Source organism: Haliotis cracherodii, unplaced genomic scaffold (assembly GCF_022045235.1).
Source record: "Haliotis cracherodii isolate W230 unplaced genomic scaffold, xgHalCrac1.p SCAF_6, whole genome shotgun sequence".
NCBI classification, from domain to species: domain Eukaryota; kingdom Metazoa; phylum Mollusca; class Gastropoda; order Lepetellida; family Haliotidae; genus Haliotis; species Haliotis cracherodii.
The window spans coordinates 68,437,177-68,462,479 of record NW_027266319.1 but is presented as its reverse complement, the minus strand read 5'-3'; the positions used below and the strand labels follow the sequence as shown (position 1 = coordinate 68,462,479).

Here is a 25,303-nt window from a genome sequence, read left to right as displayed (position 1 = left end):
CATGTGAAAAGACTAATATATCAACGCAATGTTTCTCAAAGTCAAATTACTCAATATATCTCAGCTCAGGGGGTGTACTTATGGTTGGTTATCGACTAGAAAAGTAAATGCACGAGAGCGACTGTCGTCTGCTGCCTGCTTCGCTAGAGGATTGGTGCACGTGCCGTATCTCGTGACGTATGTCGCAAAGATAGTTTACAATAAGACATTTTTATTATAGAAAGAGGACTTGAGTGAGTGAGTATGTTTTTACGCCGCTTTTAGCAATATTCCAGCAATATCACGGCGGGGGACACCAGAAATGGGCTTCACACATTGTACCCATGTCGGGAATCGAACCCGGGTCTTCGGCGTGACGAGCGAACGCTTTAACCACTGGGCTACCCGACCGCCCCAAAGAGGACTTGACTTAACATGAAATTATAATTATGAGAAATTTAAGTGAAAATTACGAAATATAGTAAGGAAATGTGTAATCTGAAAGTTCAAACTTCCGGAATTCGACCAAGATTAACGAAGTTTACGTAGATAATTTGGTCACTTCAAACTCTCTTAACACATGCTGTATGCGGTCAAGCGTTTTTCAACTGGAATACACTGTTGGCTGCAAATTGGAGGACGTGTGGTAGTAGAATGTTGTAGATGTATAAGATTGACCTGTATATGGGCCAACCCTGTCCTGACATGATGAGAGATGCCGCCCACTACATAACGCTACCCCCACCAAACCTGTGCACTTCCTGTACGCAGTTTCCGGCGTAACATTCTCCCCGACGTCTGTACACCCGTGCTCTTCCATCCCCACTAGAAATCGTGATTCGTCCCTGAACCAGACATCTCTCCATAGCAGTTGAGTCCATACCCTGTGTTCACTACACCAATGCAGTCGTTGTTGACGATGTTGTCGACACAATATGACGCGTCGAATAGGACGTCTTGCTCGTAGACCCGCTGCTCTTAAACGGTTATCGTACGGTATGGTTGAAGATTCTGCGCAGACCAGGTATTTGGGATGCGGTTGAGGTGGCTGTGGTCGTCCTTTGCCGTAGGTGGCGCAGTCGGATGTAACGATCTTGGGTGGGGGTGGTTACTCTTGGTCGTCCCGACCTTGGCCAATAACCCGTTGACACATGCTGTTGAAACCGATCCCATAGCGTTATGATGGTGCTGGGCGCTAAATTGAAAACCATGACTACAGCTGATTGGGATTCCCCTGCCTGCAAGCGGCCTGTGACTATGTTTCTTTGCACTTCTGTTAATCTTGGCATGTTGTTGAACTGTCACTGTTCGATTGACGCGCATGCCAGGCAATCGAAAACCCTGTACTTTAATACCGTGCATAGTGCTGCTACACGTGCAGTGCGTGCAGCTCCATAGCCCTTAATGCACTTGGTGCGTTGTTCCGAATCGTACGTGTTTCCCGACTAATGGTTTGCATGTCCTTGTTGTGATCATTTTGATCCGGGACGTTTGTCATTGACACTATAACACATTAAACCTCATCATTTCGCACCTCTTGGTCCGCTAATGTTGCTTTTATGGCCAAACATATCCGTATTTCGTTTCTTTTTTTGAAGAGCATTATTTGTCAGTGCCTGAGTAGTATAGGTAATGATGGTTCTGCCGCAACTCCACTGGAGCCAGATTCATATACCTATACTGCTACTACAGGTGGCATTTTTTGTGCCAAAATGATTATGCGATTCAATGATAGTCATGAGATTAAGTTAAATTGGCTCTAGTGCAGCAATACCTGGGGCCAATCATTGCTTTAGATGAGCCTAAATGGTAATAAAAATATTCTTTATTATTTTTATCAATAAAGCGATATTCAACATTTTTATTAAGTTCTTCGTTCATTTTACTAGAAGACCAGACTATATAATTACACTCTTCTTGTAAATTGATAAGAAACAATTGATAACCTTATTTGGTTGGTTTCACATCACTGATATAATAAAAACCTTGTGGTAATTCTCTCTATTAATAGCTTCGATTGTTGTGTTGTAATTCTATTATATATGTATGTAAGCATTTGTCTAAATGTGATCAAACGATAGTAAGCAATCTATTTTTAATCTCCAACCAGTTCTTTGGTTTTGGCACGGAATAATTGACGAGCTTGTTGCCTCCCTTGTTCTAGGAACTTTTTTTTCTCGTCTTCGCTAATACCACTGGTCTTATGAGATTTTGATCGAATCTCCTGCTTCATTGCGTTGAATTTGGTGAGTTCTGACAGCACTTAACGAAACTCATCCTCGGATATCTTACAACCGACCATTGCTGTCGAAATATGATCCTCAATGCTGTTCAACTTTGCTTCGGTGAGTATCCGAATACTATTGTGTTTTAATGCTTTCTTTTGTAACCTACAAGAAATGAATTTTATCGCTATTCCTGCCAGTCCCGAGACTCCAGCGGCTATTTCCATGCCGAGCACGATAGGCGCGGCGATTATAGTTAATAGTTAACCGACACCTGCTACACTGAGTCCCATGCCAGCTGCTACAAGCGCGGTATCAACTCCGTCGAGAGCATTCACGGCTCTGCGATACTTTTTATACAATCCAAGTCTCAACTCCCTATCCTTCTCTAGTCGATGTTTTATGTCGCTTATTTGATGTAATCGAAATCCATCAACAGTTTCCATCTTTTCAAATGCCTCATCGAGCGCCGGATATAAACTCATAGTGTATATTACGATCATATAATAGTCTTTAATTGGTCTTGCTTAAATGTTTTGAGAGTATACATCAATCTTATTAAATGTATATTAAACGGCAAGAATATCTTAGTAAGACAAATACTACCACTTTTAATAATTTGGACCCCCTCGAGGGTTGCAACGGGCGATGCTCTGATATGAATAATACTGCAACGTTGACGCTCGTGTTTCTTGAGCCATTTAATCGATAAACCTGGCAATATTTCGAAGGCATCTACCGGTACATCTCCAAACAAGACTTCAATTATAAGCGTAGAAACATTAGGTATTGCACTCAGGTTAACTTTAATATCATCAAATTCTGGAACCAAATTTAAAGTAACATTTTTTAAGGCCGGACGACTATATAACATATGGGTTTTCTGGCAGGGGGGCAACTAACACACTTTTTCGTTTTGATGGGATATAAGCCGCGAGTATGATGCCACTATTTATTATCTTAGTTAAATTATGGCCCTTACCCATCATCGCATAAGGTGGGGTAATGACGATATTCAGTAGCCACTCGATGTTTGCGTCGACCATAGTCCATTTATTATCGTCGTTGCGAATAATATTGTACGAAGTGTTTTTAATGTGTCTACTAACGTCGACATCGCTTAAATCTTCTAGATTACCCGTGAATGTAACTTCTTTCCGCTTGTATACATTATCGTGTAAGTGTAAAGCGTATAACTTACCATTGGTACCGGGTTTATCGAATCCTTCTGTGTCTCCGAGATCGGAAAGCGCAATTGTATTACATTGTCTGAGTATTCCAGGGCCTGATGAATCAACCATTATTTATAATATGGAGTGTTACACTTAAGTATCCTATATCTACAGGTTGGTGTTTTACATCTAATACAGAAATTTTGAGGTCTGAAATAATACCCCGCTTTAATTTTTTATACTGTAATGACGAGAAAGATTCCGTTCTACCGCTATTATATTTTTCATCTTTAACTGGAACACTTCTGAGCAGAGTTGAAGGACTTTCTAGTTGAATATTAACCGTCGTGCTTATTTGATCTAGATGGATGCACAACTTTTTATATGGAACTAAATCGGGTAAAGCACGTGCCTTTGATGATTTCTTGAGTATTCTTATTTCTCCATCTATAAATCCAAGTGTAACTGCTAAGTTCGTTAAAATCTTTGCATTATTTTCTCCAGAGTCGAATTTCAGTCTCCCAGTCGCCTCACTTTGTGTGATACTAACTCCATCATTGAGTGAGCATACGCTGTAATACCCATCAGGTACATTAATGAATTTTCTCACAATATTATAGTCGTTTTCATCTAATATCAATATATTATGATTATTTCTCGCAGCACTTATATTGGTCCACAGCGGGTAATACGTTATATCGCATAGAGCTACTTCGAGTTGTCCATCTGAGTTATCGATAGTATGAAGCAGTTCAATAGACTGACCATTTGTTATTCCCGGGAGTGTAACATACATATTAGATATACAATGATACTATATCATAACTTAAATATGAAATCAACTTACATTACTAATCAATCGATTATAGTAACTGCCTCTGGTGCCGAGTTTACCGTTAAATTCCACGATATCTTTAAAAATTACAGGGTCACGGCAACTAGCGATAAAATGGTGCACGATTGGTTTCACAATCTGATGCAATTTTGGCAGAATCAGTTAAACTTTGCCGTATGGTGTGCCACAACGGGATGTGGCGTATCTGTTAATGCCCCAGGATTTAAACTATATAAGTCTGTTATATTATTTCACGTGTACTATCAGATGAGACGTATACTTAAAGAAATTAATGCTCCGTTACCGCATGATCGAGCGTGGAATTCCACAAATAATAATTATGATAGGTCCGCGTATGAGCGTATTTGTCAGGAATTTAATGTTTCTACGAGTAAAGATTGGCGTATTAAAGAAGCAAACCATGGTCTAGGTGTTCCTTACACAGAGGAAAAAATAACCGTCAAAGAAGAAAGCGATTATGTATATAAAGAACTTAATAAACTTCATGTTAATTTTACTAAGTTGTTGCGTACCAGCAAACTTTACTCAAGAATATATGATCATTATAAAAAAAACAGTCATTGGTATAAAGGCTGGGAACTTTATAGTAACGATTGGAGAGGGGATATTATGAGTTTATAGAGTGGGTCTATTTATATTGTTAAAAAAATTATACAACTGAACGATGACGCTTGGAATGAATTTCTTAATGATAAAACGGAAAATAATTTTACTAACCCAGGATTTGTAAGATTTAATGAATCGATAAGAACTTATGTATGGGCAATTCTCGGTGCACAATCGCAAACACGAACCTCCATTATCGGTACTGGGACGGCGTTCGATGCGCAAAAACAGTTTGTCGCAAACATGGAGGACGCCATCAATTCACCATTTGACATACCATCGTCTATAAAGTGTTTTCAAGATGTATTACAGTACACTCAATCCAAAGTGGACTACGTTTATGCGCCGGGACTATACATGTCTCCGAGTGATATGGAACTTAAGATCGGTCAAGTGATAGGCTATAATAATAAAATTGTTATTGCTACCGATCAACAAAAACCAGGTATAAATTCGGATATTAACGTCGAATTAATAACGCAAACAATCACGGGTGAAAAGGGAATAGTCAAGCCACAAACTGAAATGGTGATGATACCGTCGTAAAAGATAAGGCCGTTGCCGACGCATTAGGTAACCGATTCTATATTCCCCTAGACTTTGAATTACTAGATTCCCACATGCCCTTTTATCAAGCTTCCCAGGGCGATAGGTTAGAATACAAACTCACCTTTAATGACTACGGTAGAGTAATCAGAACCGGTGGTGAAGATGCTAGCTATTCCATTGACAATATCTCGCTAGAGTACGATATGATAACGGATCCCGAATTAGCCAGACAAATTCGTAACCATTATACGGGAAGTTTAGCCATTTTGTACGATCGCGTGCTGCGACATCGAAAGATCACGAGGGACAAAAAAGATATGATGTGGAATATCAATCTTAACGTTCCCACAAGGTCGTTGAAGGGTATTTTAATGTTGTTTGAGGACCCCTCTGATGCGTTTAAAAGAAATACCGAGAAGTTTTACAATCCCAAGATTACAAAAGTAGAATTGACTATCGAGGGCGTTCCTAATCAACTATATAGCCAAGGAATGCTAGCGTATCACCAGTGGGATGAAATTAAAAATCTTCCTTCTATAAAACGTTCCCCGGAAGTTAACGTGGTCGTGAAAGATCTGTCTCTCGGGAGTGTATCGATGGGTGAATACCTCACCACGAAATATGCGCTATGGCTCGACATGCGAACAACGGACGATGACCAACTACACGGCAGTGGGAGGAGAATAGAAAATGCTAGCGAGGGTGTCACTATACAGATAACGAAGCTCCAGGAAACGGCTGGTAAATTAAACACATATTTGTACGTGATTATGGATGCGCAACTTAATATACAGAATGGACGATTCGTGCAAGCAATCTATTAATAATCTTTTACCTAAAGATCCGCACTGCGCTATCATATGCGGGCAAACAGAGTGGAAAAACAGCTTTTATTCTAGATATTTTACAAAGTCATTATAGGGACATTTTTGATCATATTATTATTCTGTGCCTGACTATAAGCGTTAATAAAACATACCTATCGAGAGATTGGGTAATGAATGACAACGGGGTACACAGAGTCGATCCGGGCGATCGTTTACAAGACTGTTTACGAGTATGTCACGCAAAATACAAAGGAGAATCAACCCTTTTCGTAATAGACGACTGCAGCGCGAGTAAAGAACTCACAAAAAAAGAAAGATATGCTTTCGTATTTTGCATTCTCTGGACGGCATACTCAGCATAGCGTTTGGGTACTTACTCAAAAATACAACTCTGTCCTGACAGATCTCAGAGAGCAGACCAAATGGGTAGCGTTGTTTCATTGCAAAGATTGAGATTCATTCGAGGAATGTTTACGCGAAAATGATGTTATTTATACCAAGCTCGAACGAGATAAAGTCAGAAAACTGGTAGCGGCAACGATCACTGTAAACTCGTATCAAAAACCGATCAACCAGCTGCTTATGCAATTGCTTAGCAAAATGTAGCAAAAATGTAACAAATTGTAGAAAAAATGTAGCAAAATGTGGAAAAATTATAGCAAATGTAGCAAATATAGCAAAATTATAGCAAAAATACGATAAACTGAACATTAGCGGTTAATATGACATAAAATGTGGTTCGAAATCATTATTCTTTCGCAACAGTTCATTATTACGGGATGTATTGGATATGCCATATTATATTATGTTAGACTTAAATATCTCCTTAGGTATTACATCATGGAATGCGACGAACTCATCGAACAAATGCTCAAAGAATCTGATGCAGATCAACATACACATCAACATGAAGATCAATATGTTGATAAATCTTTAGATAAACATAGAGAAAGACTCGCGGCTTTGGTAGCGGGTGGAAAATGTTCGCAATATTTGGGAGAAAATTATACCATCGAAAAAATTGATAACATGACCGACGAAGAAATTAAAAAACTGTACGCTCATTACGAGTCTAGACTGGGAGCTACCATGACTAAAACGATAAGGTCGGCTATATTAAAACTATACACAGTCGTAGCTAGTACGTTTCTCCCTATCCCGGCAGAACATCGCATGTATTTATGCGAATCTCTTGAGAAAGACCCATTCATCGAACACACTATAAGCGCAGTGAGCTGTGAGTTTTATCATAGATACGGAATGTTCTTAGCTCCGTTCACCACAGCTTTAGTAACGGCTAGGTATTGTCAATTTAAACATACGTGCCCGCTTAATAATATAAAGAACGAAGTTCAAATAAATAATGGAGACTCAACAGGTGACACCAAAACAGATTGTGAACGAGACTGCACAACAGATTGCGGAAACGCAACAACAAGTGGACGAGGAACAACCACAAACACAAAAACAACCCAGAGTTACTAAGAACCCCCCAAAAATAGCTGCAGGAAGAAAGGGAGGACTCGCGAGGAAAGCGAAATTAATAAATAATTCAAATAGTAATCCGATTAAAACATTGGCACTAGTAGGAGTTGTTTGTATAGCGGCTGTATGGTTCTTTTATAAGACCGGAGAAGAGAAAACGTCACCCCAATTGCAACAACAAGTTCAATTAGAGGTTAGCCCCCATATAATGCTATAAGAAGCATGACTACTCCAGTTACAGACGGTAAAATGTTGGTAAACGCAACGTATCATTCAGAGGTGGTCACCGGCTTGGCCATTGGCTATGCTCGTATGGCTAAAATTATTACTAAAGCCACACCTCCCAAGCTAGATTTAAATAGTTATGATATACCAATGATGATTCTGGATATTGGATTAGCAATGGCAACAAAGGATATGCTCATCAAACAAGGGCTTATCCCGGAAGACATAATGAAGTAATTAATTAAACATTTGAATGTATTATATTCATGTAAACATTTGAATATTTTATATTATTAAACATATGGCAACAATTGTGATGATGGTCGGTGGAGCTATTGTTAATGCTCTAGCTTTTTCGGGGAGTATTTTTTTATTTTCTAGTATGAGGGAATCAAACGCTAAAGAAGTTGAAGAGGAACGTAAATGACATAACAATGCTTTAGAACAACTCCAAGCAGCCCAGTCACAATATACGCGGCAGAGAATGAAGAGATTAGATTCTATTCATGAAGAAATGCGTAAGGAAGGACATTCAATTCAAACGTTTAAGGATGTCGAATCTGCCATGCAAGAATACTTCCTCGTTTATGGGAAAGAACTCGACGGTGGAAAGGCAAAATAATTTAGCTATTAATGTTTTCGGACATTCTAAAGGAATTGTTGTACACAGGATAAGCTCCGCTCCAGAACATATCCCCAGAATCAATTCATTTCTGATCGAAAAAGATGGAAAATGTCATTATACGTGGATAAAGAGTTTAAACAGGCTATTATACGATCAAACAAAACATGCTTGAAAGAAATATTTCTGCGAAAGATGCCTACATGGGTACAGCAGACAAGATCTATTGAAGCGCATAAAGAAGACTGTAGAGGTGTTGGACAGACCGCTATCAGGATCGATATGCCTAAAGAGGGAAAAAATATATTAAAATTTGAACATTATAGTAATCAAATGCCAGTACCGTACGTAATTTACGCCGACTTCGAAGCGCTTATCAAACCCAAAGAAAATACCAACCAAAGCAATCAAGATAATCAAGATAGTTTTACGTACAAAACTCAAGAACATATTCCTTGTGGGTTTGGATATATCGTTGTAAGGTATGATGGGAAAACAAACCCGCCCGTGATTTACAGAGGTGCCGATGCAGCGGGAAAGTTCCTAGAATATCTACAAAATGAAGAGAGAATAATCAGGGAAAAATTATCGTGTAAGAAACCAATGTGTATGAGGAGGGATGATTGGAGGGCCTATAATAAGTCAACGAGTTGTCACGTTTGTAATAAACCCCTGGATGGGGATTCCGTAAGAGATCATTGCCACGTCACAGGTAATTATCGGGGAGCCACGCATAACGAGTGTAACTTGAAACTAAAAATGAATTCTCAAACAATACCCATCCCCGTTGTGTTTCACAACCTTAGGGGATACGGTTCACATCTCATCATGCAAGCTATCTCAAAGACCGACGGCGGTATAACGTGCATTCCTAATAATATGGAAAAATACATATCGTTCTCGTTGACTAAACCTATAGATTATAGGGACAAGGATGGGAAATTTAGAATAAAGCAAAGTAATGGGCTTAGATTCATAGACTCCGTACAGTTTCTGTTATCTTCTCTGGACAATTTAGCTAATGCGAACAATCCCGATGACTGTGCGATAACAAATAAATATACCGATAAGATAACTCGTCATTTGTTGCTGAGAAAAGGTGTATATCCTTACGAATATATGGATGATTGGTCTAGATTCGAAGAAACTGAATTACCACCCCTCGAATCATTCTATAGTAACTTAACAGAATCTAAAATAACAGATGCCGATTATGAACACGCTCTGACGGTCTGGGATAAATTAGGTTGTAAGAATTTAGGCGATTATCACGATCTGTACTTAAAAACCGATGTACTGTTACTCGCCGATATATTCGAGATATTTAGAAAGACATGTTTAAAACAATACGGCTTGGACCCGACATGGTACTATTCCAGTCCCGGACTATCGTGGGATGCATTGTTGAAGAAGACCGTCGTAGAACTAAAACTACTCACAGATTACGATATGCACTTGTTTATTGAGAAAGGATTAAGAGGTGGTATATCAATGGCAGCGAAAAGGTATTCTAAGGCTAATAATAAATTAGTGGAAGGATACGATTCTAGTAAACCCGACACGCACATATTATATCTCGACGCTAACAATTTGTACGGATGGGCTATGAGTCAACCTTAACCTACGGGTGGTTTTGAGTGGGTCAATGAGAATGATATCCATAATATCAATGTGAATGATGCGAATAAAGGGTACATACAAGAAGTTGACTTGGAATATCCAAGTTCCTTACATAAAGATCATAACAGTTATCCGCTAGCTCCCGACAGATTAATGGTTAATAAAGATTGGATGTCGGAATATCAACGCTCCTTGATGGGTAATAGTAGGTTACCTAACGTAGAAAAACTCGTACCAAATTTGATGGATAAGACAAAATATATAGTTCACTACAGAAATCTCCAGTTATATCTATCGTTAGGTATGAAACTTAAGAAAATACACAGAGTTCTAAAGTTTGATCAAAGCCCTTGGATGGAGCCCTATATAATGCTGAACACAGATTTAAGAAAGATAGAACCTGTATAAGCTCATGAATAACTCAGTATTTGGTAAAACTATGGAGAATCTAAGGAAGCGTGTTGATGTTAAATTAGTCAGATCTAATGAGGAAGAAAGACTCAGGAAACTTATAGCCAGTCCGGCTTTTAACAGAAGCAAGATATTCGATAACGACTTAGCCGCGTTGCATATGCAGAAGAGTAATATAAAATTCAACAGACCGGTGTACGTCAGTATGAGTATCCTCGACTTGTCAAAACACTTAATGTATGACTTTTATTACAACAAACTTAAGAAGCAATACGGCGATAGATGCAAGGTGTTATATACCGACAGAGATTCTTTGTTGATGGAAATACAAACCGAGGATGTGTATAAAGATATGGCAGAAGAAATTGATATGTACGACACAAGCAATTACCCAAAAGATAATCCACTGCACAGCGTAGTAAATTAAAGGGTGTTAGGTAAGATGAAGGATGAATGTGCTGGGACCCCTATAGCGGAGTATGTAGGATTAAGACCTAAGATGTATTCTAGAAAGAAGTCTGATAATGGGGAGATAAGAAAAGCCAAGGGTGTTAAGAAGTATGTTGTAAAAAAGCATATCAAACACGAACAGTATAAAGAATCATTATTCAACGGTAGAACGTTCAAACACGAGATGAACTCTTTAAGAAGTTACAATCATAGGATATATGGATTAAGAATGAACAAGACATCATTATCCCCCTTAGATACAAAGAGATGGATTGATAATGATGGTGTAACTACCTATGCTTATGGTTATGGTGGTAATACCGTACCGTTGGGAACTATGAACAACTCTTCTCGTACAAATGCCCTACCCGGTCCATCTTGAAGATAATAAAGAATAGGCTCTCCTTCTTTCGTAACCAATTGACTAATGTTATACGTTTTAAGGGACCATATGGGATCGGTTGTGCAACGTAGGCCTCCTTTGAGTTCACCGGCCTGGTATAAATATCTTACCCTTATTCTATCCGGAAGTTTTCGTTTTTTGCCTCTCCTCGGTGCTGAAGATTCGGAAGTCACGGATTTCATTTTAATAGCATCGGATGGTTTCTTCCCCATTAATCTCGTTACTTCATTTTTCAGCGCTGATACAACGACTGATAATCGTGTTACCCATTCGGTTGATCTCAATCGCTCGGATTTCATTTCGATCCCACACTGATAGCCAAACAAACGTTCCGCTAATGTCCGGTTAAATCTTTCGACGATAGCTTGACTGCGGTGGGCCTCTCTTTCACCACGCCTGATTTTGACATTGTGCTTTGTTAACAGTTTTGTTATCGATCCCATAAACTCGCGACCGGGATCTACTTGAAATAGCTTAGGCCATTTTAGTGGCCCGCGTTTATATATGCGGCTCAGTGCATTAGCTACTTCTGTTGAATCTTTTGAGGTTAATGGCTCAGCCTCTTTGTATCGACTAGCCACATCCACTACTGTTAAAGCGTATTTATACGTTTTGCATTTTACCATATCGTGGGGAAGAAAGAGCCTGATGAACTTCATTTGTTGTAAAAATATCAAACTTCTTCCTCGGTATATAACGCGGTGCCGGTAAATATATTTGCCACATCGCTTGTTTCTTTAACCAATCCTTGGCCACATCTTTAGATACCTTAGCCGCGGTGGCTAATTTTTTTATTGCTCCTACACCTTTCCAATATCCTCGTGGGCTATAGTAAATTTTATTCATTATTAATTAATATTGATGTTGCGTTTAATACAACTCATGACTATCGTTGAATCGCATTAGCGTTTACGCATAAAAAATGACACCTGTAGTAGCAGTATAGGTATATAGATCCGGCTCCAGTGGAGTTGCGGCAGAACCATCATTACCTATACTACTGCCTGTTTCTTTTACAATTTATTGAAGACATTTGTCACTATCCTCAGTTATATACTTCATAAATACTTCTGTGTGTTGCTGTCACAATTCACAAGATGTAGGCTTCTGGCAACTTTACTTTGCATAAGACCTTGACTTTTCGCATACCACTGTACTGAAATGCAGGCATATGATGTAGCCTTATTGGTAGGTATAAAATGAAAATCGACTGCATGTTTCTTTGTGTGATATTCAAACATCTAGGGCAAAACATCAACAAAGCGAACTGGAATGAACTATCAGCTGATCTCACGGCCTCGCTTCGAAAGACTACCAAGTGGTAAACTATACAATACAAGAAATAAAAAAAATAGAATTGTTATAATGTACCTCCTTTGTATGTTGAATGTACCTGTGTGTTTTACACTTATTGTTCATATATTTTGTCGTATGTTATGGTCTAATATTGTCTCTGTTTCTTCATGAAATGTTACGCAATACATATCTCATTTAAAGCATCTTTGTTTGATGATAGTTTGTTACAGTTGTGCACGGGGCACGGTTGGTCAAATCGCCTAAGGGGATTCGCTATGCAGAGTTGTGACCCTTTGGGCACGCCAGAAACCTATGACAGTATGTTTGAATCCCGGTTCGCCCCTAGTATGTTGTCAGCACTATACCCGTGCTCGTGTGTTTCACCAATGTGGTGAACGTCTAAGACATACATCACATCAGGCTTTAATCCAACATCAAGTGACACGCCCTGATATAAGTGAAATACTAGTCAAAGCGGCGTTAAACCCAACTCACTCACTAACTCATTACTAACTCTCTCATCTGGTGGTTGACAAAAGTTGAAATTTTGATTGGTGTAAGTGCCACTCATGAACACATTAACTTTGCCAGATCACAAGATGAGATACATTTTTGCTATTATGGTTATTTGACAAGGAAAACAAAATTCCTCTGTGTATATATATTTTTTTTATATCATGTCTTGATCAAACCACTTCACGTGATTAAAACAAACTTTTTAACTTCTAAAAATGATCCGAATGGCCAAATGTTACATCATATTACATCACAACAGTGTCTGAAATATTCAATACTGATCTTGCCAATCTTTCCGATGTGAAACAGGTGAGCAAAATCTGAGTTGTTAGGGCACAGAAGATAAGCCCTTAATTCACAACTCAATCTTTTAGAACGTGTGGCAAATGGTAGATCATATCCAAGTGCCAAGTGTCAGTCATGGCTGAAGAAAATGAAGACACTTTCATTTGTGAAAACTACGTGCACCCTTCTTGATATCCTCACAGATGTATCTCTTGTCTTCCAGAAGAAATATCTTCTCATTATTGAAGTCCCTTCAGAAAGTGAAGGTCTTTTCATGAACCTCCTAAACTAGAAAAAAATATATTGTTGAATATGTTGTTATGTTTTAATCCAAGACCTGCTATGATGGAATGGAGTCAGAATACACCAGGATCAAGACATATCTTGTCTTTAGTGAAAGATGCTTAACCTAAGCCTGTATCATGCAGCAGCAAATGTGTTGATTAGACTCACTGTTTCTGTATTGAACATGAGATGTAGAGTAAAAAAAAAGAAAGACAAATAGGACAGTTTTAATCTTATATTACAAAAAATCCGCTGAGGACAGGTGTATCTCTGATTCTCAATTCTGTATTTAGAATAGGGCAAGTAAGAATGGTGGTCATAAATTATTTTTTTCATAAATGTCAACCCCTTACTACAAGGAGTCAGAGTTGGGCATTAATGTTAACGTTAAACTGTGGCATGGTGTCTCAGTGGGCTAGCACTATAAAATAGGCATTAGTTCGGACTAGTGCAATAATCTTGGACGCGACCTGAAACCCCATTTCACCTCATCTGGTTGAAGCTGCGTTTTGATTATTCCAACAATGGCTTATTAATTTTGTTTTAGGAGTATCAATTGTTGCAGAGAGAAATGTGTTTAATAATATTAAATGTTGTGTCTGACATTTGTTTCAGGTAACCACCCATCTGTGGAACAGAAATACTCGAATTCAGTGGAATGAAGAGGTAAAGAGTACTGTACTGTTTCTAGGCCATCAATCTTCGTTCTAGTGTCGTTGAAGTATATTTTGAAAGTAACAGTGCCTCTACATCATTTACGATGTTGTCAATTTCGACATTTATTCATGTAAAATATATATGTTATGCATTTGGCATTGTTAGTGATGAAAAGTATTTATCTAAATACATCTCACAAATTATCTCATAAATTGGATAAATAATTCTTTACGCTGGAACTAACGTCCTTAATGTATTGCATTATCCCAGAGGTAAATGTTATTAGAAAACATATTTCTGACATTTACAAAGTGTGCACTTTTCTGTCATACTAGCCTTTTGAACACAAAAAAAGCAAGATATATTGTGGATTTTAGTATCAAAATGTATGAATCAAAATTGCATTAAATTGTAGTACAAATGTCAAGGCAATATTCATCACTAATGATATGTGACAGATACAAACTGGAAGTCACCAGGCACAGTGTTTTAAGATGAACCGTGTTTTGAAAATGGTTCCCCCATTGGTTTAAGATTATCCATGACTTGATATTTTGAACTTCATATGGATGATCCCCCAGAATTCTGCACCAGTTTCAAACAGAAGACACTGATAGTGTCATTTCTTTACCATAACTCATCCATTTCTGCATGTAATTTTGAGTTTTGATCAAGCTTCGTCCACTGTTTTTCAAGCAGACTCGTTTATATAGTGCTACTGACTTAAACATCACCACAGAAACTACAAGCCCTATGAAGCTGAAATATTGCATGAATGATTTTACCTATGGCGTCTCTAAAACATTCTCACAAAATTCTGATACAATTTCAAACATGGCCATCAAGATGGTCATTTTAGTAACCAATTCATGGCTATCAATCGCCCATTTTTTGCACATGTACTGAAATGAGGCATAACTGTAGGCTAAGGAGTGGGGCAAACAGAGATATTCTGATATTGTGAAGTTTGATCTTGTTTCAATTTTTATAAACATAATAATTGCTGTCACCTAAGTTAAAATGCTATCATGAACATTAGACCCAATCAAACACTAGTTACAATGTTTCATCAAGTTATCTCCATACACTGTCAAAAAAGTAGCTTTTCGCACTTGACATCAAAAAGAATTGTCTTGAGCTACCTTGAAAATAATGGTCACCCTGCATGGGGATTCTGTGTAAGAATATGGGTCCCGGCTGTTGACATAATTATATAAGTTATTCTCGTAGATTACATGTGTGTCCGTTGCCAGGTGATCTTGCCAGCTGTCCTTCTGGTTCCTACTGCGCATGACCTTACAATATAGTGTGAACCTTATGACTACTGAACATCTCCCCCTTTTCTTTTTTAAGAGAATGTAAAACTTTCCAACTATGAGCTCCAAGGATAAAGTTCAACTGTCATCCATGGAAATACTTAGGCATAGTACTTCAGCATAATACTCATAATCTCTCAACCAACTAAAAAAATGACTGTTAAACATTTCTATCAGAATGTAATTGGAAGCATTAAAGTACATTATTAGTCTCTGCACCAAGCTGGTACTCGCACAACATGCCCTCTCATGGTTGTCGTCTCCAGCTGGCTGGTCTTTTTCTGTTTTACTGGGGATGCAGGCTGGAGTACTTTATGGGTTAGTTCTTTGTTAACATCTGAGTTCATCAGAGTATTGCAATCTGGCACTGTGATGTTGCTCTCATCGAAGTTCACACTACCAAAAGGATATGCCTCCTCTTAAGCCTGACCACTGAAGTCGGTGACCTAGACGTACCTGCATGAGTCCTAAAGACCCCTGGAGTCTTCCAACCCATCTCTCGAATCCGACTTGAGCCAGACTTCATCACCTTGCTTAAGTTCAGATAGTGCATTTGCTTGGTCAGATGATCATAGCATGCCTTAATGGACTCCTTCCTTAGCCTGTCAATTGTTTTTACTCAGGAATCATGCCACTTTGGAGTTAAAGCGTGCTTTGTCCCTCATGAATCTATCATGTTCCTTGACACCGAAAGATCTCCACGATATTCAAAGTAATCTCTAGCTGCAGTTGGCACACTATTGCAGCCTGACGGCAAGTGTAGTATATCTTTCTGTAGCTTGTTGGATCTCCTGTAATTTCTTGGCTGACATAGGACGATTCTCTAATACTGTGTCAACAAAGGCTTCTACGCCGTCTTTTATTTCAACGTTTCATCAAAAGACTGGGCTTCTTGATATTTGGTCAGATACCAACACCTCCTTCCTACTTATATACATGTTCGGCTGTAGCACGGAATCTCATCAGTCTAAATGGGAGATGTGTTACCCTCACAGGAGCATTGTTGAGATCCTACTTGATCATGAGTGGCAATAATGGCTTGTGGTCTGTCCTAAAACGAAAAGTATCCAGTCCAACCAGATACCTTGAGAAGAATTGTCCACAGGCCCATACAGAGGCCAGACATTCTTTTTCTAGCTGTGCATACCCTTCCTAAGCCGAAGGTAACGTACGTGAATCGAACGCCACTTGTTGGAATTTTTCTTCGTGTTCTCAAAATAGTCCCAAGTCCTTTAAACGACTTTTTTTCTGGAACTAAGAGATAGATATCAACCATATTTGGTTGGAAGCAGTGTTGAGGATTTACAATTGTACAAATGATGGGGCTGAGGGGCGGGGCCAAATAGGGGTAATTTGGCTATAATGCTTCAGACGACTTCTTCTCTGGAACTAAAGATATATATCAACCATATTTTGTTTCTCCAATGGTGGGGATTCAAATTGGAGAAATGGAGGGGCTGAACCCTCCCCCACCCCCTGGGACTAAGGGCCGGGACTTAAAAGAGTTCATAACTAGGACACAGTTAAGATCCCCACTGTTTAACCATATGTACAACTGAGAGTATAATGAGAGGAATGCACATATCTACCAGGATTGACCCTTCTGTTCATCTGTCCAGTGTAGTGAAGTATTTGGAACCCCATAGTATTTGGACCTGAACCCATGGTACTATGATCCCCCAGTACTTCTTTGATAAAAACCTAGCAATTGGAGCTTGACAATTTTAGCATTGTATTCTCGACTTTATATAATGTAAACTCCAGGCGCTTGTGCAGGATATATACTACATGCATATAAATTACCTGTGCAAAGTTACTCAATCGCATGGCAGGTTGAGGACGGCGCACAGTAACCGCTCCTGGCTTCTAATTGGTCGGTTTGGTCTCGTGACCTCTGTGACTCTGATGACGTCATCACGTGACCTGCGCAGGGCATTGTGGGTCATGCGTGACGTCACGATGACGTCACTTCCGTTCCCGGTGATGCGTGCGTTTGTCATTGATGTCAAATACCCCAAGATAGTCTTCGATTTGACATGCTTGAAGATGGAAAGATGCGATTCCAAGCCCCTTAAGAACTAGCAATCAATCATCCTCTCATGGGAAATATTGGTGGACCACTCTATTCCACGGAAGTGATCATGCCAAGTCCACTCCTCGATGAGGAGGACTATAAAACCTACACAGAGACGCCCGTTCCCTTGAGTGCCTTGGCCAAGTGGCAAGTGGGGGCTACTCCCATGACAAGTGGCTGTGTAGAAATCACAGGTGATACAAAAGCGCATTGTCTGTCAGGATTTGATACTGTGTACATTTTCACCAACTTGGTCGAAGATCAAATTGTGGGCAATACGATGGCTCCCTTGCTGATCTACGCGCCTGTGTCAAAGAAGATGATGCAAGACAGTGTGGTGATTAAAAACCCTCAGCACATTCACTACCTCGGACTGCGTCATGGTTCTTTTGAGGGTATTAAACTCTATATCATGGACGACACGGGGCGACCCGTGCCATTTCAAATGGGAAAAGCCATGGTGACACTTCACTTCAGACGTCGCAACATGTTGGGACTCGCGTTGGCACACCCAGATGGATCGAGGACAGTTCGATCAGCGTGGGAGTGGTATCAACGTATACAAAGGAGGGTATCATCAACGTGGCAGTGGTCTCGGAGATATCTTGAAGATGGCGTTGCCTTTCCTTAAATCTGCTGGCACATCGGTGCTCAAGATGAGTAAAAAGATCCTACCAGGGTTGGTGAGTGATGTGGTTGCAGTAAAACGCAAATGGTCAGAGAGCCTGAAACATCGTTGAACAGCAGCCCTGATGGATGTCTTGGAGGAATGTGAGGAGCTGAGACCCTCTAAAAGACGTAAAGCCATAAAGATGTAAAGCTGTACACCTCTTTAGACTGACAGTACCCCCTCCCCTTAAGACTGACAGTGCACCCCTTAGGACTGACTGCAAACTGTCGGTACAGCACTTTAGAGTGACTGTACGCTCATATAAGACATGTATGTACAACCATGTAAGACTGACTGCACAGCTCTGTAAGACTGACTGTACATCCCTGTAAGACTGTGTGTACTACCCCTGCAACACTGACTGTACATCCCTGTAAGACTGACTGTATACCCATGTAATACTGACTATACAACCATGTAAGACTGACTGTTCACCCTGTAAGACTGACTCTTTGTCTCTTGATTGATCCAATAGGGTGTCAAACTGAGGGAAGAGGCTGAGTTGAGATGTTGTCAACGCTGTCAGTCTGTCATGTCTGTTCATATGCTCGTTGTAAAAGTAAAGATAAAAGAGAAAGACGTTGCTTGAAAGATCAGTTGCCTGGTGTCAGTCATCAAGAACTCATGATAGAGTCTTATCACATCGTCAGTGACATGTAAGACGCCATGGAGTCCACATCATGTTCAGAATGTGTGAGGCAGTTCACTAGACATGATAATATGGAGAGGCATAGAAGACGGTTCCATAAACCTCTGCAACCCCGCAGGACAGCACTTCTCATCTGGGTAGCTATCCTCATCCACCACCACCACCACTGTCACAGTGTGACAGTCACCCCGAACACAGGATGACGTCAAGTGGTGGTGGTGATGATGATGATGGTGATGATGATGATGAAGAGGTCCTGAACTCACGTTTGGCCCTACGCCACCATTTTACGATGCTCACTGCGGGACCCACGGGATCAGGAAAATGTTCCTTTGTGAAATAATGTATGGAGCAGATGCATCGCCCCGAGGTGTTGGATATGCCATCCCATCGCATCCCATTGCTCAATCACCACAACATCGCACCATCAGTCTGAATGCTCAATACAAGAGATGTATCGCAGATCGACAGTCTGGCCTGCCAGGTGTTTCCAGGCAAAGTTCCTTTTATGTGTGAAGCCTATGAAGACACCACCCGAGAGCCTTACACTTACCTGTTCTTGGACTTGAAGACCACCACGTTGCAAGACCATCGCGTACGCACCAGCCTGTTTTCGAGTTCCGAATTACCCCTTGTGTATGTGCCGATCCGATGAGATGAAGAGACTTTCATAAAAGCAGGCGAACCCCCAGACCTTCTTTCAGTGGAGTCACAGTCATCATGAGGCAAAGACGGTCTGTGAATGCCATGTCATCATCCCAAGATGTCCCCAATACCGAGTGTGTGTCTGAAAAGGCGAGAAAACAAGCGAGAAAACGCACACTCTTTATGGATGGCACATGGACATTCTGGGGGACCTTTTCCTTCTTACACCTTGTGTCATTCTTCTCATCATGGGATATCATTTCCTCCCTCCCCTCTTTCCTTCCTCCCTCTCCCTCTTTCCTTCCCTCCTCCTCCTCCTCCTCCCTCCCGCCTTCCCGCCCTCTCTCCTCCCACGCCATCTTGGATGGGGAGATGGCCCTCAGAAACGGACGTCACCGGAAACGGAAGTGTCGCTAGCTTGGATGCGCACGCATGACCCACAATGCCCTGCGCAGGTCACAGACCCTTTTTGCACAAATAGTGTTTTAATTAAAGACACGGAAATGTAAATACTGTTCCTGGGATATCAATTCAAGTTACTACAACTCCGTTTGCATTCTTTTTTATTGAATGCATACTTTTATTAACATTCGAGAACGATACATGTAACTCACAAACCATCGCCATCTCGGTCAATTGTTAAGGCTGTGCAAATCTCGGAAATAATGGACATCCATGTAACAACAACACCGTTTGCATTTTTGTGATTGAATGCATATTTATATGAAAGAAATATGTTACACACAAACCATCTCTACTTGGTCAATTTGAAATCTGTAGTTGGTTGTCCACACCTTCGACACGTTTCCGACAATGAAGTCAGCTATTAAGCTAGAAGGTTCAGTACTTTAATTTGAAGTTTTCTTCAAATGAAACCTGATCACACAGCATGTTGAAAAGATTTGCATTCATCTCCCGGCTTGCACATTCACCAATCTCGTTTAAGATTTAACAGATTGACATTAATATACCTATAATAATATGTGATCCATAATTATCCGTCAGACTATCAGCATTGTACATCTATACGCATGCGCGGCGTGAGTACCAGTAAGCTGTCAGCCTGTACAGACGTCTCTTAGTATATCAGCAAACAATGATTAACCAAACCCAGCGTTCGTTATGCAGTTCTCAGCTGATACGACAACCTGAGAAAATTACAGAGCAACAGGACACAGAGTTGGAAGTAACTGTGCATCCTTGAAGTTGTCGACTAAGCAGGAGCAAAGAACATCACGGGGAACATATTTCAAGAACTTCCTTGGGAGATGTTTTTCTACTCTGAAGAACGGCCTTTCCAGGGTATGGATGCCAGTAGTATCGGTGCTTTTGACTGGATGGAAATGGTCGCTCATATTCTCAAGATATATGGCCTCTTCACTCATTTTGGTTGTGTTTCCCAGCGGAGAATATACGAGCCATCCGAATGTGGGTTCTCCACTATTCATTCCTACTCTGCTATAGACATGGATTGACGTCTTCAGCATTGTAGCTGCGGAAATAATCTCAATCTCTGTCCCCAAAGTACCATCAAGATCCATTTTACTTCTGCTTATATACTCTTCCATAGGAGTGATGGATATATCATCCAAAAGATGTGCATGCTAACAAAGCTATTACATAGAGTTCTATTGTAACGTTCAGTTAGGCCCCCTGTCTGTGGATGCTACAGGGATGATATCTTGTGGTCTATTCCCAAACGCTCGCACAGCTCATCATTCAACGTTTTGCAGAATTCACGACCCTGCTCTGTAATAAGCGTCTCTGGAACCCCAAATCGACATATGAAGCGTGTGAGAATGTCTGCGATAGTTTCGGCCGACTTGTTCTCCACTTCTTCTGCTTCAGACCATTTGGTCAGATATTCCGTGATGACAACAATATACTTGTTGCCTGAAAGAAAAATATAAGGTTGAATGAAATTGCAAAATATTATGTTTCATATATATCAGACATGTTTAAATATAATATAAAACAATGTTTCAGATATCCCCAGCATACTATTTGACACCCAATAACCGACTGATCTCAATTATGCACTTTTTTGTGTTGAATTTCAATTAATACAGCAGTTACATGGTTATTAGCAACCAAACCCCAAATGTTTCCACGAAAACAGAAAAATATAGAGATCTACTTAAACCCCAAAAAGCAAAAGTTACTAGCTGACCATCCAGTTGATATCTGTAGAAAGTTTCATAATCAAAAATACTACACAGTTTGCAATTTCTACTCAGACAACAAAAATCATCCCCAGTTGAGTTCAACCTGTTTCCATGGAAACTAAAGAAATACAATCTGAAAAATCAAAACAGCAAAAGACATTGTTCACCTACTAGTTGCTAAATGTACCAAGTTCTGTGAAGAGACATTCCAAGTTTGTTTAGTTTTACTCAGTAAACAAACCCAATCCCCACTTGAGTCTATATCCAACATATTTCTATGGAAATAACGCTTCGTGAGTTTGTGCCATCTGTAGAGAGAATAAAAATAGTACTTAGCACTCATCAACAAGAGGGTATAAATTTAGTTTGAAATCTAGCATCCTCATGGGCATTCATTTTAAATTAGAAAATTTAAGCTCGATTTTAAAATTGATTAAAAAATGCTTCGGCTGAAGAACTAGATCAAAGGAGTCAATATCACTTTCATTTAGGATATTGCTCTATTGATGTTTTTATCAATTAAAATATTTCGATCGTAGACCCGAAACCTGATACTTTCATTTGGAACCAAACGCTTGGTTTCAAATCAACGATAGAATACCAATGAATTAAAAAACACATGTTAAATATGTTGGATATTTTAAACTTGAAAGAATATTCTTTGCAGTATGGTTTGATAATAAACATGTACAAACCATGCAAATGAAACTGAAAGGTTCCAAACATAGTTTCACGTTTCACTCAGCAATATTTCGGTTTATACACGGCGACTGCCAGATTATGACAGATTATTCAATGGACACGATTGAATTTCCAAATAAAAGACTTTTCTTGTTTCTGACTGAAAGATAAATAAAACAAGGGTTTGTAACTAACGTGACTATATCCCGCACCCCAGTTGCAGAAATTATGACATAATTAGACAAACCCTACAAGTTTTTTAACCGAGGTACAACCTGTCACAGAAATTGGAGAACAATTAGCAAAATAAACAAGTTCTGCCAGTGTCTGATAGGTATGCAGAGTTTCATGAGACAATATTGAACTGTTTTTAAGTTATCCTCTGGAAACGAAAAGCACCATCAACAGAACTCAAGTCCAACTTTTGGCTCCAGAAACGTAAATGATGAACTTATTAAAAATAACCTAACTGCAAAAGGCACCCGTTCAGCACGTGACTAACACACTTATAGAGTTTGGCAAGTAAATATTCAATGGTTTCTAAACTATGCTCCTAAAATGGATCCACCCTTATAGAAAATACGTTGACATGGAATGTAGAAAGAAATTCAAAAATTCCTATTTGGCAAATGTCATTAGTTAAGTACATGCCTGACAGACATGCAAAGTGTGGTAAGAACAATATGTAATTATTGAATTAAGCGAACCCTACTCTTACAGAACCTGAGTCCAACTTGTTGCCATGGAAACTTAACAAAACAAATATTACTAAACATGGTAATAATAGCAGATAATAGAAACGGAAAGACTCGTTATTCTTGAAGTTGAAGACAATGAAATACATAGTTTTAAACTATTTATCGGCACTGTAACAAGGCTAATTAAGAAAAGAAAAATGTTTCCTGGGCATGGGCGCGCCACGCCACTTAAAACCTTGCGCATTAGTCATTTTCATCACCAGGTTGACTATATTATCCATAAATTGAACACTTGTTTATGACATTTTTTAAAGCCCAGATGCATTTTTCTGAAGAAAAACCGCAAAATTTGTTATTGGCGACCAAAAATATTAAAATGTCCTCTGCCCTCGTCAACATTTTCTGAATATATACTAAAAAAAATGTCCTACCTCCCTGCACACTTTAAAATGTGCTCGATAAACATTTACTAGTATTTTATTTATGGAGCCCAATATTCTGAAAATGTGATTTGAGAAAACCAGAAAGATAATAATTTACTTTTGTTAAGTTTTTTAATAGTTTTTATTGAAGGTTATCAGCTGGTTATGCAAAATATAGTACTGAGATATCATCAGACTTTGACTTAATATGTCAAGGTAAGACATCCGAGGTCTTTGAAGTCATTGACGGTATACCGACAGTGACCAAAGTTATGTGTGTAGAATTAAGGTTTTATGAATCAGTGCGTACATCATTATTTTGATTTTTCATCATGAAACATATCTAAACTTACGTTTTGTATACTCCCATGTGACCGCCTGTTGGATGGGCGTGCAGCGATGTCAAGATTCCATTCTTCTCCGACTTTTGTACGACTCTTAGAGAACCCCATTTCTTGTGTTGGTTGTGGAGTGAATCAGATACTATCATATACTTTACACTTCTTTCGAAAATTACGCTTTTCAGTCTTCTGTTTTGTGGGATATACGCCTTCTTTCAGGTAGCGAAAAATCCGGACATATTCCTCTTGTTGCATTTTGATCGGAATGTATGTGGTTAGGGTAACGTCGCAATAAAAAGCTGAGCAATAACGGGTGGGGGTGGAGGTAATGAAGGGTGAGAAAGTGAAGAAGGAAGGAAAACTCGAGCTGGCGGTTGTGATCAAAGAGCGGAATAGTCTTTGATGAGCAACAAGCACGAAATGCTGGTGCATAAACTGAACTGTTTGTTTGAAGTTGGTGACTCAGGAAAAATATGTGAACATCATGAACAAATTACTACCAATTATAAAATGTGTTGAATTTGTTAGCGTCAAACGCTCACATATTTTAGGCCCAAAACATTAAAGAAATGTTTCTTATCGTAGGTTATTTCAAACCCAGCAGGTCAATGTTTTCTTCCGATTCAGAATTTTGGAGTTACCTGGTAATAATATTGGAGCTCAGAAATTCATATTTACTGCTTTTGAGGCTTCAATTAGAGTGTTATTGCCTGTATTTATAAATATTCACTGTTATTTAAGTATCCCTAGTTATTTGTTTTATTTGCAATTTTTAAACAAGGCCATGTTCACTAAAATATGGTTATAAAACACGTTAAAAAGCAGGGAAACCATGCCATTTCGAAAATATCAAAATGATTAGAAACATCTTTTTTTGCGGTCTTACTGTATTTATTTTCCAAAATTTCATCAGTTATATTAGATTCAGACACTATTAACAAACATGAATAAATTATTATTTTTGACAAAAAGATTAAGTAATATTTGCCAGACAAAGGACTTCTAATGTAAAATCATCCATGGATGCAAAACAAAAACACACTAAAGGTAAAAATTATACCCACTATATATGTAAAACTGAAATGACTTGATTTTTGGGTCGTACATGGTTGGCCTCCCAGCCACAGAGTAGTACTTTACCCGATAGTGAAAGGGATACTCGGGAAGCAATGG

At 39.2% G+C, this 25,303-nt stretch overlaps 1 protein-coding gene across 2 annotated transcripts in view; it reads left to right on the top strand.

The window, feature by feature from the left end:
• The window catches only part of LOC139445127 (uncharacterized), a 119,375-nt gene that overhangs the window by 48,991 nt on the left and 45,081 nt on the right, over positions 1–25,303 (top strand). For both annotated transcript variants that reach the window (XM_071226226.1, XM_071226225.1), the window contains exon 3: positions 14,428–14,478. In XM_071226226.1, the coding sequence (XP_071082327.1) occupies positions 14,428–14,478 (51 nt within the window). The remainder of the gene's footprint in view (positions 1–14,427; positions 14,479–25,303) is intronic.